Source organism: Morchella sextelata (assembly GCF_020137385.1).
Source record: "Morchella sextelata strain SCLS chromosome Unknown scls_3, whole genome shotgun sequence".
NCBI classification, from domain to species: domain Eukaryota; kingdom Fungi; phylum Ascomycota; class Pezizomycetes; order Pezizales; family Morchellaceae; genus Morchella; species Morchella sextelata.
The window spans coordinates 897,409-913,436 of record NW_025408618.1 but is presented as its reverse complement, the minus strand read 5'-3'; the positions used below and the strand labels follow the sequence as shown (position 1 = coordinate 913,436).

Below are 16,028 nucleotides of genomic sequence, written 5' to 3'. Positions count from 1 at the left end.
ACGTTCAATGACGCAGTATCTAGCGTTGCATATGCAGGAAAATGAGGGATGCCGGAACTTCGGCGGGTCACAGCTGGGAGGCCCTGGGAGGACCATTCAACTGGGCTGCTCATTGACCTTTACACCCCTGGCCGCGCGAAGTGTCAACCACGGCGTCTGCGGGCTTACATAAAGTTCTTAATTGGATAATTCCGGCGCGAGGTTACGGTTTAGTCATGCAGCCCTGGTGTGCCTTCCCTGGCTAAGCCCCCGTGCATGGCAAGAGTTTCGAAGAATATTCCGTCGCCTAACAAAGAAGCCTCAAAGACCGTAATTGGGCATGAAATATAAATGTTAAGATATTAACCCCTGACCAACCAAAGAGAGGAAAATGGCCCTGCAGAATTTTAATATAGCCCAGATCTCTCATCAGAAAAATATGATTCTTTTCTGCTGCTGCTGACGAGTAAGTAATAACAACATGCACATACATCCTACATGTGAGTAAATACATGTATGTATAATCTCTCGTACAACCCCAGCCGGAATATTCTTTCCTCAGGCGTAGTATGAGTGGAGTTTGTGGTCCTCGGCGAACTACACGGGGGCGTGACGCTCGAGCACCAAAAATAAAGAATTAATTGAATGTTACTACGGAGATGTTCCGAGGTTGATTCGATCACCGCTCACTCGGGACGGGGTCACTGCGCACACTAGAGCACAGCTAACACAAGGCCCTTGGGGTTGGGTACGTTGGGTCTTTGATGTATGTATGTCCCCCTGTGTATCTGTCCTGCATGACTACCTCGTGGGGTCTTGGTAACTATCTATGTATATCTAACCTGGATTTATCTGACGTGTAGTTGGTCCTAGCCATTTGGGAACCGCACATTGGCTAGGACTGGGTTTTAATTTTCAGATCACGGAGAGAATCGATATCTGTAGTTAGAGAGTTGAAAGTCACAATTGAATGAGGCATAGCATAAAGAGATACAGCTACTAGTTGCCGCTATGCTTCATGCCCACGCTCATCAAGCGAAAAAGGGGGGTGGGGATAGAGGAAGAAAGACAGCAGGAGGGGGGCAAGATCAAGTAGGTAGGTAGGCAGGAAGGAGGAGGGGTTTCGAAATGTGCAGGCACGAAGCGCAAGGCAATTAACCCATTCCAATACCGTTAATCGTGACAATACATACAGAACAACGATTCCCCATTTACACTCACCTACCTAACCCACCTCGCCTGTACATACATTACATACACCCTAATATACTCGCGACACTGTAGGGAGCGCTATTAACTGCTAGCCAGCTCGTTGAGTGATCGAGATATATGCCGCTTACTCAACACAGCAGCGGCAACAACCACCACCACCACCACCACCACCACCACCACCACCACCAGCTTCACATTTTCCCAAAATTTGAAATTTCGAGATCTTAATCCCTCCTTCATCGGCCGGCGCGCGCGCATACACGCGCGAGGTGAGAGTGAGCGCGCCACCACCACTCACATGATTGCGATCCCTCTTTCTCTATAATTATTCCGAGTTGGACTACTGCCCTTCTGATTCACCTCCGATGGAGGAGGGGTGGATACGGTGGAAAGTGGAGATGTGGAGGGGGTGAGGGAGGGGGGCTTCTCAGAAACAAACCTTGAATTGGCCGGGCCATTTCAATCGGTCTTCCATCAGATTTGAGATTTCAGATTCCATACACATACCCAGAGGTACACTACACCAGCACCCACTGCGCTAGATTGTACCGAGGCCGGGGGTTATCAATGAACTGGGGTTATCAATGAACTGGGGTCCAATTTGGAAGAGGACCCGCCCTCCTGGAACCCACCACCACAGACTAAACCCTTATCAGCCAAATATGGGGTTCGAGAGCGAACCCCCTGGTGGGGGCTTTTTTGTGATCAGGGTTTATGTGATAGAAAGAGAGAGAGAAGAAAAAGTGTTTTTTTTTCACTTTTGCTTTTCAAAGTATACCGCGGTTCAGGTTGCAGGTCAAGGGTTCAAACGAACCAGAGTGGTTACTCTAGAGTGGAATCAGAGGGTAACCCCAGCACCCACACCCGTTTGGGTGCAGCGGAATTCTAGAATATTTCCCAACGCTCATTTGCCCGTTCTCGACAACGACGTCGGGGCTCGTACATTGAGTACATTGCATTACATATCAGCAGCGGATGCCATGCCATGCCAGCTGCCTGCCTGTTCTCTGCATAGAACACGCGTGTCTTCTTCTTTACTGCTGTTGCTCTAGTTACTCGTATTGTTGTTCTTTTTGCGATGTAAATACGTGTATACAAAAAAAAAAAAAAAAAAAAAAAAATCTCGCAGAAAAGACATATGTATAGATATCGGCAAGATAAATTAAATTCCACAACTGTGCTGCTGCACGCACGCACGTACGCTTTTTTTCAATCCATAGATATATGCAGCATGTCAATCATGTGCGAGCATATCCGAATGAATGACCGTCTGTACATGAATATGGATATGGGTTATGGAGCCCGGAGACAGACAGCCAGACTCTAGAACTTCCCTCTCTCTCTGTGCCTACAGAAGAAACCCTACCTACATGCACGTATACATATACGCTACGCTACGTGGACCAGAGACGTCTTCTCCTTCCCACCCCATCTCCACGCCTCCCCCCGTTCGATCTTCTCATCCCTCCAATTGAGCTGGCCAACCCTCTCTAGTCCTCAGCTGCCTGTTGCTGTGTGAGTACATATCTCGACCCCAACAGCCAGCCAGCACGAGCGGCAGCTTGATGATGATGATGATGATGATGATGATGCTGCGCGGGGCAATCGACATCTCGCATTGTGTTATATTACATTATCATCGATTCAACCAACCTGCCAGGTTTGTAGAGTAGGCCGTAGGGCATGTAGCTAAGGTTAGCTAGCAAATTGTAGGCAAGGGACGAGGATGTGATGAGCGAGTGAGCCTAGAGTTCCCAAGAACCCTCGCTCTCGACTCTATGTACAGAAATTATGCACATCTATGTAGCTATCCAGCCAAGTAGCCTGGCAGACTGGTAGGGCAGGTAGTGTGTATCTCCCACCAATTAACCCGACGGATAGACGGTACCGTCGATCATCGCGGGAAGTTATCGAGGGGGTGGAGGGGGGAGGGGTGGAATAAATGACAGACAACAACAAGGCTGGCAAACTACAATCAGATCCTGATAAATGAGCTACCTCACTACATTGCTTTTCATACGGACCGGTATGCATTGGGGGGGGGGGGGGGGGGCTGGCTGACTGGCTGGCCGGCTTTCAATTGTGCAATTTTGAGTTTTGTGGTAACCGTGGTGTGTTTGACAATCGTCATGTAGAGCATGTAGGTAGGGTTACAGCAGAGAAGGAAAGGAAGGAAGGCTTCTCGTACGGACATCTCTCCTAAGGCCAGACATGGTTACCCCTCTCGGGGAGAAACACACACACCCCCTCATTGACACACATAAACCCTCAGTGTCATGATCTCCAATGGGGATGGTGGCGGCGGGCGGGGAGTTAAGGGCAGGAAGGGGGAAGGGAAGCAGGGTGGTGGCCGGCAGCTGGAAAGCAGAATCGCAATTGGAAACGAAACGCCTCATTCTCGGAGATATCCATCGTAGGAAAGCTGGGAAAGGGAAAGGGGATTCTCGAAGAAAAACGAAATAAAAAATATGACAGCCTTGCCAAAGACAACGGTAACGACAACGACAACAACAGGTCACGATGGTAATCAGGTTAATCGTAATTCAGGGGAACAATTGATTCGGATTTGGTGAATACGATTGAAATTTCGTGAGCACATGACATTCTACATACTTACTGTAGCAGAGGATGTATGTAGGGCCGTATCAAAAAGACTGTCCCGGTGTGTTCATGTATGCGTGTGAATGAATGCGAATATGAACATGTGAGTATATTAATTCAGTCAATGAATCTCAGTCAGTCAATCAATCAATCAATCAATCAATCAATCAGTCAGTCAGTCATGATCATATGTCAGGGCTCACCACAATCACCGCAGTCATGAGCACAACAACACAGCACAGTTCAATGTTGTATTGCCGTTGTTGTTGATAAACCTTACCTGTCCTCAATTACTCGAGCAGAGCAACGCCGGGGTGGTAGATCACAATTCCAACAGCGGCATCGCACTTTGACATTGGGCCAAGTCAGTCAGACTTCACTCAGACAGACAAGACAGTCAATCAGATGTTCACTCATTCATTCAATCCTACATGTATCATGTATGTACATCATGGACACAACTTTTTTTTCTCCAACGCCTGCATAAAAGATTCTAGAAAAAGCAAAAGAGAAAGAAAGAAAGAAATTCCACACGTGACCCTCAAAGTCCGAGTATGTAGAGAGGCAGGGTGGGGGCCGTTTTGTTTCTACTTTCGTAACATGCATCTGTTACTTTTTTTCGGTACCTGTGCAGTGTGTGGTGTTTGTGTGGTGTGTGTGTGGTGTGTCCCTGGCTGTGTCCCTTTGTGGACCTGTACCTACCGTGTCTACCGTACATTGCCTCTCTCTCCTAATCTTCCGGTGGTGTGGATGGATGGGTTTCTGTGGAACCGGTACCATGACTCTCGTTAGTTTGCCAATGTTGTCGCAGAGTAGGGACGCCCGCGGCCGCTCGCTCGCTGTGGCCGCCGTCTAATAAAAAACGCCCATCGATCCCCCATCCTCCTCCTCCGGCCGGGCACCTGATTCACCACAACCACCACCCCCAACCTACAATTGATTCACCACAAACACAACGCCCCGGAAACTATAAAAATATAATTGGGAATACCTGAGCACCATAACCACACAAACCTCCTTCCTTCGTCCTCCCATCTGATCACCAATTTTACTTTTGGGAGAGGGTTCGTGTACGTAAATAGCTACCCCCCCGCGCGCCCGCGGTCGCCAAAGCGTATATATCGGTGAGTAGTACAGACACAGACAGCCAGTAGGGCAAATCAATTTTGTAGGCAGATAGGCAGGAGAGATCAGGCGGACAGGGCGACAGGAGGAATTGGTTGGAAAGGGCCTAGCTCAGCAGCAATAACACTCCGCTGGGTTGGAAGTGATCAGAGAGAGCGAGATACAGATACGGACGGATACAGATACAGACACAGATACACAGAGAAGAGAGTCCGAGTGACAGCAACATGAACAGCGCAATTCCCAGTTCCCAATTCCCAAACTTCCCTCCCCCACCCTCATCGCGGTCAGTGACCTGCCTGTCTGCCTGCTCATGAGTGCTCATAGCGGGACCCGAGAAAGCTAAACGGAAGATTAGCCTACATGATACATCTTCATAATACTGCGGTACATTGTACTTCATACGCAAAGTAAAATCAAATCCCACCGATCATCTTCATCTCGGTACCGTACTGATGCTGTTGCTGTTGCCCATGTTATTTACAAAAAATACCTCTCAGGTACAAACTTGTACCCGTGCACCCTTGCAGCCAGTCGGTCGGTACCCTACATGATGTCGATGCTGAAGACTAAGAACGAAGCCCTATCACCTCAGCTCGTTTCACGATGCAACCGAATCCCTCCCTTCCTTTCGCTAATCCCTATGAATTTGTGTTTTGTTTTTATGCCATGTTTTGTTTTGCTCTATTTTTTGTTTTTTGTACCGACATACAATGGGTTATCTGTTTTCTGTTTGTTCCCGTCCTTGCATGATGAGGCCTATGGCTGTGTCCCATTTCGCCCATCAATATGTAGGTACAAACAAAATTCCGTCATTTGATACCTCCACCTCAACGGTCGAGTCTATAACTCTTAGCCTGCCTGCATGCATTACACCTAACCCTACGTTACGGTACTGTATCGTACATGTACCCTACAGACTTACGCGAGGTTGTTCCGGGGGGCGTAGGGAGGCACCAGGTACAGAAAACAAGACAGGGAAGCCGGCCGGACGTCAAGCACAGAAAGAAAAAAGAAAATTAAAACCGCGCTCCTCTTCTGTAGAGTAATGCAATTCTCACTCCCATGTTTCATGACTCACGGGATCCCCTCCCCAAAGCAAAACAAAACAAAAATAACTGAAGGGAAAAAAAAACCAAACCGAAAGAAAAATCTCCCAACCTCCCCAACAATTGTAGTAACCTTTTTTTAATGTTATTGTTGTTGGTTTACGTACGCATGTCTCCACGGTAGTACTACTGGTCACAGTTCACCTGTACCTGTGCTGCATAGATTAAAACAAAAGTAGAGCAAACACTCTATCTATCACATCACACCAGATCACATCACATCACACACACACACACACACACTGCGGCCGGCCCCCCTCCACCCCCTATTACCAGGGAGGGGGGGGGGGGGAGAGCGAGAGGCAAACCCGCCGCCGCCGGGAATGTTTCCGTTCCGGCATGTATGTAGGAGGTTGGGTTTGTGTGTGTGTGAGTGGGCATGCGGTGAAACGGCTATCAAGGGACCTACCTTTCGTTCGGACATTTCCTCAAGCTAGCTCTACATAGCTACCCCCACCCCACTTGTATATGCAGGTACAGCTTTTTTGTCCCAGGGTAAAGTACCTGGGAAATTACCTACCCTTCCCTTCCCTTCCCTCCTTCCCCTCCCACGTTTTTCTTTTATTCTTGTTGTTTCCCGGATATCCCTATGAGCTTATTCTGCTGGGCAGCTTGAGGGGTGGGTAGGGGTCAGGGGTATGGTGGAAGAACCGGAAAATATCCGGTAGAAGTCGAGGAAGATTAATCGAGATACGAGCTGGGCATAGATAGCTAAGATAGCTAGCTGGGTAAGGGTATTAATTTGTAGAGAGCTCGAGAGCTCTAGAGAACCGTTACTCTAACCACATTCTCGACCTTCTCCTTCCCACCCACCCTCGACGACCCCAATATACCCTAAACCTGGGGTACGTAGAGTTGTAAACCCGGACTCCCCACCGCCGGGCCTGGTCTCCGAGCTCAGGTAAACGGTCAACGTCAACGTCAAAAAAGCTGTCAATCCCGAAGATCGAAATTAACATTCCCTTCCCTTCCCTCTTCCCCCCTTCCCCTAGCTAAGGGGGGGGGGGGGGGGCGACGTTTATCAACATTAAAATCAACATAATCATCATCATCGGCAGGGTAAATATCAAACCCAAGGGGAAGGGATCCGGAGCGAGGGAGGGAGGGAGGGAAGCTGTGTTCCGCCGGCGCGGGTCCAACTAAAGTAATAGTTGCATCACATATAGCCTAGCGCGCTTTTTCACTATTCCAACCCAACCCAACCCAACCCAACCCACGCTAAGCTATGTCCGTTCCGTTTATTAGCTGCTAGCATAGGACGGAGGGCCAAGGACGGCCCCAATTATTATTACGATGATTCATTGACCGGGTAACCAACCGACTGACCGCCCATGACTTGACCCACGGCACTACCGGCCCATAGAACAGCACTCGCAAAACTCCCACAATGTAGGAAACCAACAGCGCTCCTGGAATCCCCCTGAACATGAGTTAGGGGGAGGGTGGATGGAGGTTGCGCGCGCTTGTAATACTGTAAGCCAGCCAGCCAGTGAGTGATTGAGTGACGTATGCAAATAGCAAGAAGAAACAACAAACACACCGGGTAACTGACCGAGCGAGGATTCGTGACCCACGCCCCCAAAACAAAAAAACAGCAGTCGCAAAAAGCAAAGAAAAGAAAAAGAGAATTCCCGCTCACAACACACACCACCCAAGTGACCCCACTAACTTAGTAAAAAAAAAAAAAAAAAAAAAAAAAAAACAGAAACGGAGAGTGAGAGAGTGTGTTCAAATTAGTTAAGGCTGACCCGCTTGTGTGTGCTGTGGCTTTTTTTCTTCTCAACGTCGCCGACACAGAAGTTAACGGCGATCACATGTGTTTCAAACCTCTTCTCCTGCTATATCGCAACTAACTACATGTACTAAACTACCCATACCCTACTAAACCACCCCCTACCCTACAGCACTCATCCCCTACCCTTCTTCAGCTTAAGTGGATCCTGACACCGGTCCTAGATCCTGAACTGACAGACCACGTATACGGTACGGTACGAGACTAGCTAAGGGGGGGGGCGAGAAGGGATTATAAACCAGGAGTTCATCTAGCAGATCGGTCCCGACAAACGTAAATTGACAGGCTTCAGGGTACAGAAAGAGGACAGCTAACCCATGGCAACTTGAAAACCACTTGTGCTGATGGAGTTAAAGGGTTGAGATGTCAAATTGACAAGGCTAAAGACAGCTCGCCTAAAATTTATGTGTTTTATGTGTATATTCTGGGTTAATAAATACCGAGTACCGACGACTTTCTTTGATTGTTTTCGAGTTTTTTTTCTTTCTTTCTTCCTTTCTCTAGGAACTGGCTACATACTCCAAGAGAAGACACATATGGCAGGCGGAACACTGCATTTAATTTCAAGGCTTAAGCTTTATCTGCAACCATTTGGTATCGATTTTATCTTCCAATGAAGTCCATATGTTGAAGAAACACTCATTTCTCTTCCAGAACTGTTATGAAAATAAGTTTTTTAGAAAGTGAAAACCCGAAAATCCCAGCAAACACTTTTTTTTGTTAGGTACATGTATACAGAGGGGCTGCATGAACTAATTGGAGAAACACAAATTTCCGCCCAAAATTTCTACAGCCTTGTGAAACATTTATGCACCTGGCAAATTTAATTTGGTATCATCAAAGAACCCCGAAAAGAAAAGAAAAAACCAACGAAATCAACCTTCCACCCAAACTTCACCTTATCATCTCGAAAAACTTAGACCTCAGTTAGAAGCAAGTAGCGGAGAAAACAAGGTAAGGTAAAGAAAATAGAAAAAATGAAAGTAAAAAACCCAGGATTAAACCGACTCGAGGCCTCCATAGCTCTCTCCAGGATCCGAAAAGCTTCCAGAAGAACACTTCGCGATTAGCTCAAGGGGAGATGGAACAGTGGTCAGATCAGAGCCGTCATCAGACGAGGAGGCGTCGTCTCCGTTTTCGTGTACGGTTTCCAGTTTAACATTTTCGTTTGCGTAATGTTCGTCATTCTCATCATATTCGTGGGCATCACGTTCCAAAGTAACCCCAGCGTCACTAGAACTTTTAAATTTTAGTCTATATGTATTCTGCAGTAAAGTGATAAGAACTTACTAGTTTGATATCATTGAGTTATGCCGATGCCATACGCGGTTTCTATATTGGACGGGGGGATGATGCACAGAATCGTTAGATGGCATATAACACGCAGCATTGACGACACTGTTGTTATATTCATTGCTTCTGTATTGCCTCTTTTTTGTCGTGGTAGCTTTGAGGCGTTTCTGGGCACTGGTATCGGCATAACGAACTTGTAGGGGAAGCTGCTCTTCTCCAACCAGCTTCCCATGGAAGACCTTGATGATTTCATCGCAGATATTGCGATCCTCAAAACTGTATAAAGGTTAGGATAGTGAATTTGAATTCCAGAAGGGTTGGTCATACCGTGCAAATCCTACGCCGCGGCTGTTTCCAGCAGTATCCCTCAAGATTCTATTGGAGACGACGATATATCCCTCAAAAATATCCTGCATATCCTATATTCATCAAATATTGTCAGACTATGAAGAGATACATTAAAAGACAAAGAAGGGTAAAGGGTAATAAACAGACCTTCTCGTTCATACTACGTGGAAGATTTGAGACATATATATTTGTAGAGTTGGGGTCCGCAAGTGTTTTAAGACGGGCATTAAACGATTCCTAGAATGATTATCAGTAGGTATTGGATAGTGTGTAAGTTTGTACGAAGGGTACACTTACTCGAGCAAAACCCGCCTCGTATTTAAGACTGACCAGGCCTCTGATACAATCTTCAGCCTGACCAATGCTTTCGTATCTCGCGAAACCATAACTAAAATGCAATGGTTAGGGGTAGTTTGAAAAATTGAAACTTCTTGTTAAATATAAATACCCTTTACAAGTACCATGATCTGTATCCATTATGGCTTTATGTGAAATGATCGCACCAAATCTTCGAACCATCTCGAGTAGCTTATCGTCATCTGTGTCTGGAGGCAACCCTCGAATATAGACATTTGTTGTATGAGTAGGGTTTTCCAAATTTTCTCCCATGGATTTTGTTGCCTCGCCCGAAAACGCTGTTGAGATAGGCTCTGGAAGAGGTGGTCCACCCCTAATTAATGATTCCACTCTCCCACTTGTGATATGAGGAAGCCCGTATGTTTTCATCCCATCAGTGCTAACAGGTTTAACATAGTTACCAACAATAAGGGGACTTCCACTAGCACCCGAGACAGCTGTGAATGGAGTAGTTGGGCTTTCGATCATACCCGATGATGACCATGACGGCTTTCGGTCCGACTCGTTTGAGGCAACTACTGGTGAGACTCCAGTGTAAATCTGATGCTGATGTGGGGGGGTTGGAGGTAACAAAGCTGCACCGTGATGCAAATCGACATGGTGAGGAATTGAATACCCATATTGCATACCTGATTGAGGAGGAGTGTTTGGTGGAGAGGCGTTGTACCCTTGCTGGGGGTATTGTTGAATTGGCATGTGTCCCGGGGCCCACTGGTAGTAATAGAATTGCTCGGGTGGAACTGCGTTGTATACATTGCCGTAGTTTTGAGCGTGAGTAGGCATAGGAGCAAAGTATTGCCCACCCATTTGATGATGATGATATGGAACTTGGCTATATTGATGTTGAATAGCTACCTGTGGATGACCAGGAACATGCCTATAGGTGTTTTTTGAATGTTGCATGAAAGGTGTACTATTCGACTGGGGTTTTATTTGTGGTGAAGTGTTGGAAATAGGCACTGTGGCCTTTTGAGAGATTACCATCGGATAACTTCAATTTCTGTTAGCAATCAATTAAGTCAACAGCTTTAAATTTTATCTTCACAACTCACGGTTGATGAGCTATGAGAAGCTAAGGAAATCCGAACCCAGATTTTTGAAGGCCCTTGCTTCTCTTTAGAAAAGAGGAGAAAGGTTAGTCGATGAGCCAAGAACATTTGTAGTGATGCACGACTGAAGGATGTAATAAACTTACAAAGTACGATAGGTTGATGAGAAGCTATTTATTGCAATTGATGTGCCTTTAGTGATTTTTCGCTGCGGAGACGCAATCAAAAAATCACTCAAGGGTTTTTTTATCGCAATACTTGAGTGTAGGCAAATTTTGACTAACTTGTGAGATAATATGAGGATGGAAAGTGATGATGATGATGAAGATAGGAAGGTAGAAAAGGAGGAGAAAGTGGATGGATGATGGAAGAAGAGATGAGGAGGGGAAATGGGGGAGAAGAGCGGGATCGAGGGGTAATGAGAGATGGAGGGGAGGAGAGAAGTAGAATAGACGACAGTGGTGACGGCCGGGGGGAGGTGGGGTATTAAATAGGAATCAGCGGGATCATCGGCGCTGGATGCAGCTAGCAACTTGAATAGGTTGAAGAAAAGAAAACAACAGGTCTAATAACTACATGTATGAAGCGGACACAGGAATCGCTAGTCAAATTTGAAGAGTGTTAACAGTATTGAAGAAGGCTTAAATCCGCACTAGCGGGGATCATGATATCCCAGAAAAATCTCCCGAGTCGGTTGCTTCCGTCCGATATCACACGCAGCTAGCTAGATCAAACATACATGTACATATGTACATGTATTAAACGGATAAGAGACGGGGTTTGATTGGATGCTCAAGATTGCTGCTACTTTGTCTTCTATGCTTTAGTTGCTCAGCAGAGAAGTTTGTCTATCCAGATTGTCCAGATATCAAGTTACCTAAGTTGCCGTTAACCACACACATTACAATCCTTTTTACGAGCAACTTATATTGAATTCTAACCACTTTATGGTACTAGCCAGTGTGGTGCGGATGCTGGGTCAAAAGTTGAAACTGACTATTGATTGCTCCCCCGCATAGCCTGTGTGATCGATAGCGTAGGTGTCAACTTCTCATCGCAAGACATTACCTCCGTCGATCCTAACCGGGGGGGGGGGGGGGGGGTGGATGATGTCTCAGAATTCTATGGTTCAAAGGGCTCGCCCTCTAATCATAGAAATCTCCGCAAAAGCATCTTTGTGGTTGGCCTATGCCCAACCTAAAACCTGTAGAATCATGCACCGAAAAAACAGAATCAAACAGGTACCCGGCTATCTCCATCTTAAGCTTTGCGATCAAGTAAGCGTTTTTTAGAGCCAGCAAATCGATAGTGATATTTGGTCCCTGTAACTTACTTCAAATAGTCGCCGAAGTGGCCATAGAGAACAGATGGGATAGAAAGGATTTGGTAGGTAATGAGCATCGACTACATGTGCATGTATTCATGATTAGAAAACCACTGATGGAGAATTATTTGTTGTTTCGGTTTCAAACACACCGATTAGATCCATGGATCCAGGCGTGATATTGGGCTGTGGTTGAGTTGCTAAGCGCGCTAGGTGTCCCAGCACGTCCTAGCGTTGTTTCCTAAGTACTCTACTGGCTACGCTAATTGACCATCAAGGCATCGCGCCTTAGTACCCGGCCCTGGAATTGACAAGTTAACTGATACGACTCTATTCAAGGAAGATTTGATCCTGCCCACGAGCTAAGTAACTGTGACATATCTATAGAACTGCATTTTATTATAACACAACGTCACAGTGCTGCAGAATATGGCTAACACCAGCCTCCTCATGTATCAATCGGGGATTCTAGGTAACTAAACATCCACAATTCCCATAATACGATTCCAGTTTTGGTTTTGTATTTACCTACATCATACACATCATATGCCGGCCACATCTGGAGTCGACCTGGATTTCCATCCTTATTTGGAATACCATCTTGATGCAGTTATGCCCTTACCAACCGTAAGTAGGTATGACAACCTGTGAACAGCGGAAGAAAGCTCGATCAAACCGACCCAGGTTGAGGGCTCGCAACAAGATCCTACCGAAGCCGATTCTGGCGAATAAACCTTGTAGGTACTCGCGCGGCCAGATTCATCATGCCGGGTTTAATTCTGGAGGTATACACGTACAAACCTACTAAGTAATCTACGTGTGAAGTACATACCGGTGCCTATACCTACTTCCCGGCAATACCTAGCCACGCGAGTATGTATGAAGAGTTCTAGTTCTCCACGTCTCAAAGAGACACCCCCACGTTGCGGCAATGGGCGGCTCAAGAATAGATTAATTGAGCCTAGCAGCTCCTGGTTTATGATAAGAGAATAGCTTCCTCTCTTTACCTGTTTGTCGAAGAAAGAAAAACCCTGACTTGCCCAAAGCTTCAAGAAAGTACGCAGAATTCCTCCAATACTCCACCTCAGAGCTAGACGGGCACTGAGAAGCCAACAATAGTGATCTACAAAGTCTAGACTCTCAAGGCCTACGAGGTTCTTTACTCTCTTGTGCATGGGTTGAAGGCACAGTTGGGTGAAGAGGCGAAGTTGTTGCACGAGTAATTTAGTCCATCAAGCACGATAGACAAAGTAGGAGAGGAGGGGAGCATGTATCAAAAGCAATGGGCGATGACTTCCTCATTATGGATGCGCTCCCCCCCCCCCCCCTTTTTTCTCTCTCCGCGCATACCTAGCTCTAATTACTTACATGTAGATATCAACGCCGCCAATTTGCCTCGATCATATTATTTAAGGTGATAGGGGCGGGGGAGTTGACGATTTGTGTGAATCTTAAACCCATCAGCTCGGCGTGCTCCAGGACGAACAGATCCAAAACAGACACAGATCCCCGGTAACTTGGCTATTCTGAGGTTGGGACCATGTGGATGACTGGAATCGCTTATTCGCATTCTGGGACCGTGCGCATAACCCAGGCATTGGTATCTCCGATCCCGGCCCGACCGCATGGGCCAGTTGGAGATCCTGGTATTACAATAATATCCTTCATAGTCACGTCTCGCCAGAACCACAGCCTAGAGCCAATCACATTCTCCTCTTGACGGCTGCATCCGGTAACTTAACCAGGGATGATCGAGGTCCCTTGAATATTATATACCCATTTTGGGACAAAAAATGACAAACCGGGATACATTTGGTTGCCCCCGCATGCCTAGAGTAGTTCACGTGTATCAAGGCCTTTCAACTGGTTACCCAAGGACAACTGCATCTCATCTCATAAAATCAGGGGCATTGGTAAGGATGAGTTTTTCGAGGTTTTTTTCTATTAGCGAGATACTTTATTTGATGGATATCCACTGTACTTCTCGCACAGCCTCGATGGGTAGCAGTCATCCAAACCCACAAGGGATAACGTGGGGACCCTTGGATTTTATGAATAATGCACACAAAAGTACATACAAGTGCCTATAGGGCTTGCAATATTTCAACGAGCCAGCGCCTCTGGCCTCTGCCCGATCCACGATCGTTTTGAACGAAAAGGAAGGCGCCACAAATAGGCATAATAGATACTGTATCACGAGAAAAAACACTGGGTTCCCAAACACCAGAGATCCTCAGTCCGGATAGAAGAAAAAAAGAAAGAAAAACAGAAGGGAAAAAGAAACCGCAAGTATGGGACCGGGAGTGGCAGTTTTGACACGACGGTTTCCTGCCTACCCAGCTTCTCGGGTTGGGTTTCGAATTTCTGCCCTCCTGACCCATGAGAGGAGTGCCATAAAAAGCAATGGAAACAAATAAGAGCGCCGAATAAGTGCATCGTCATCACAGCACACTAGGAATCGCAACAGACCTACCTAGTCTACCTAGACAAACATCACGAGTTCACCACTGCTATAGAAGCTAACTTCAATCCTGGCAATGTCTTAAATCAAAATTTTAAGATCCCTTCAAGTTTCTTGGGTCCTTCTGAATCGCCCGAAATCGGAGATCGCGGAGTGACCGAAGGAAAGTCCCTTCCTTGTAATATGATTATATATATAGGTACATACATATATGCGGAGCATTATTACGGCGTAAGAATTTACGGTTACAAAATTATGGAAATCAGTCCTTTGCCTTGCGGGCGATATCATTGGAGTATGTCACTTCCTCGGGGATTTTTTGCGGTCTGTCAATGTCAAACCTGTACTTCTATCTTTTTTACGCATATGGTACTTCGTTGGATAGTACTAGTACATCAAACTCAATTGCCGATGCTAAACTACTATTAGGAAAGATTAACGACCACCTAGGGCCTACCCATGGACCGGTTTGCCGCCTTACTAGGTATTGACGAGTGGGGGAACAAGCCGAACAAATGTATATCCCTACCTCAAGTTCTTTATTTGGAAATGCACCTGATACCAAGAAGATTACCTTAGAGTTGGAAATCCCCAACAACCAGAAATCTCGCGCACGGAACTGCTTCGGGGACGGAAGCATTAGTTGGTTTGAACAGCTTAATTGGCTGCTTGCAAAACGGCAATCAATATCATTACCTACAAGATGGGCAAAGTGCCGGTAAGTTGCAACGAGTCACGATCTCAGCTTCAATTCCGCGGCCGTACAATTGCGCCAAACCACCATCCCCCCACTACGCACGACCATAATGAGGGGAGAACGAGGGGCCGGTGTCGAGGATCAATGTCTCAGATGCAGACCCCCCTCCCTCTATCCCTGCCCTTCAACCATCAACTGTTCCCGTGAGCCCAGCCCCTGCTCCTCCTTTACCTTACGTCCCTGATTTCGATACTTGTGTAGTTAGAGTAGAGCATGTATTACGCAGAATACGTTATCTACCAAACCACTCTACATATGTACATGTAGTTTTCCTTGAATACATATGTCTAGCTTGATCAGTTGAAATGACCTACCATACACACATAGACCCTTTCTGAAATCAAACAATCCATATCCTAGCTTGTAGTAGTATCTAGATGTAGTTTGCAGCATCCTTCTCTTGGTAGTCAGATACCTATATTAATCATTAACCAAATCAGCGAAGTGACACAAGAGCACACGTCCCGATGCTATGAATCATGACGATAGATAACCACTAGCTTCTACTCTTCAAGCAAACAGTTGGGTGGCTCAAACAAGCTCCCAAGCCTATCAATATTTGCTACATAGCTAGTAGCTAACTGCGTGTATCAGTGAATTGCGCCGCCCCGCCACCATCAC

General features: G+C 46.3%; 1 protein-coding gene across 1 annotated transcript; it reads right to left on the bottom strand.

Annotated features, from left to right (window-relative positions):
- Positions 1-8,816: 8,816 nt before the first annotated feature.
- On the bottom strand, positions 8,817-9,936 carry H6S33_009066 (uncharacterized protein; the record flags this gene model as incomplete). Its single annotated transcript, XM_044840421.1, has 6 exons — positions 8,817-9,051; positions 9,109-9,387; positions 9,439-9,530; positions 9,607-9,696; positions 9,757-9,847; positions 9,908-9,936. The coding sequence occupies 6 exons, from the start codon at positions 9,934-9,936 to the stop codon at positions 8,817-8,819; spliced, it is 816 nt and encodes a 271-aa protein (XP_044697881.1).
- Between the last annotated feature and the right edge of the window lie 6,092 nt (positions 9,937-16,028).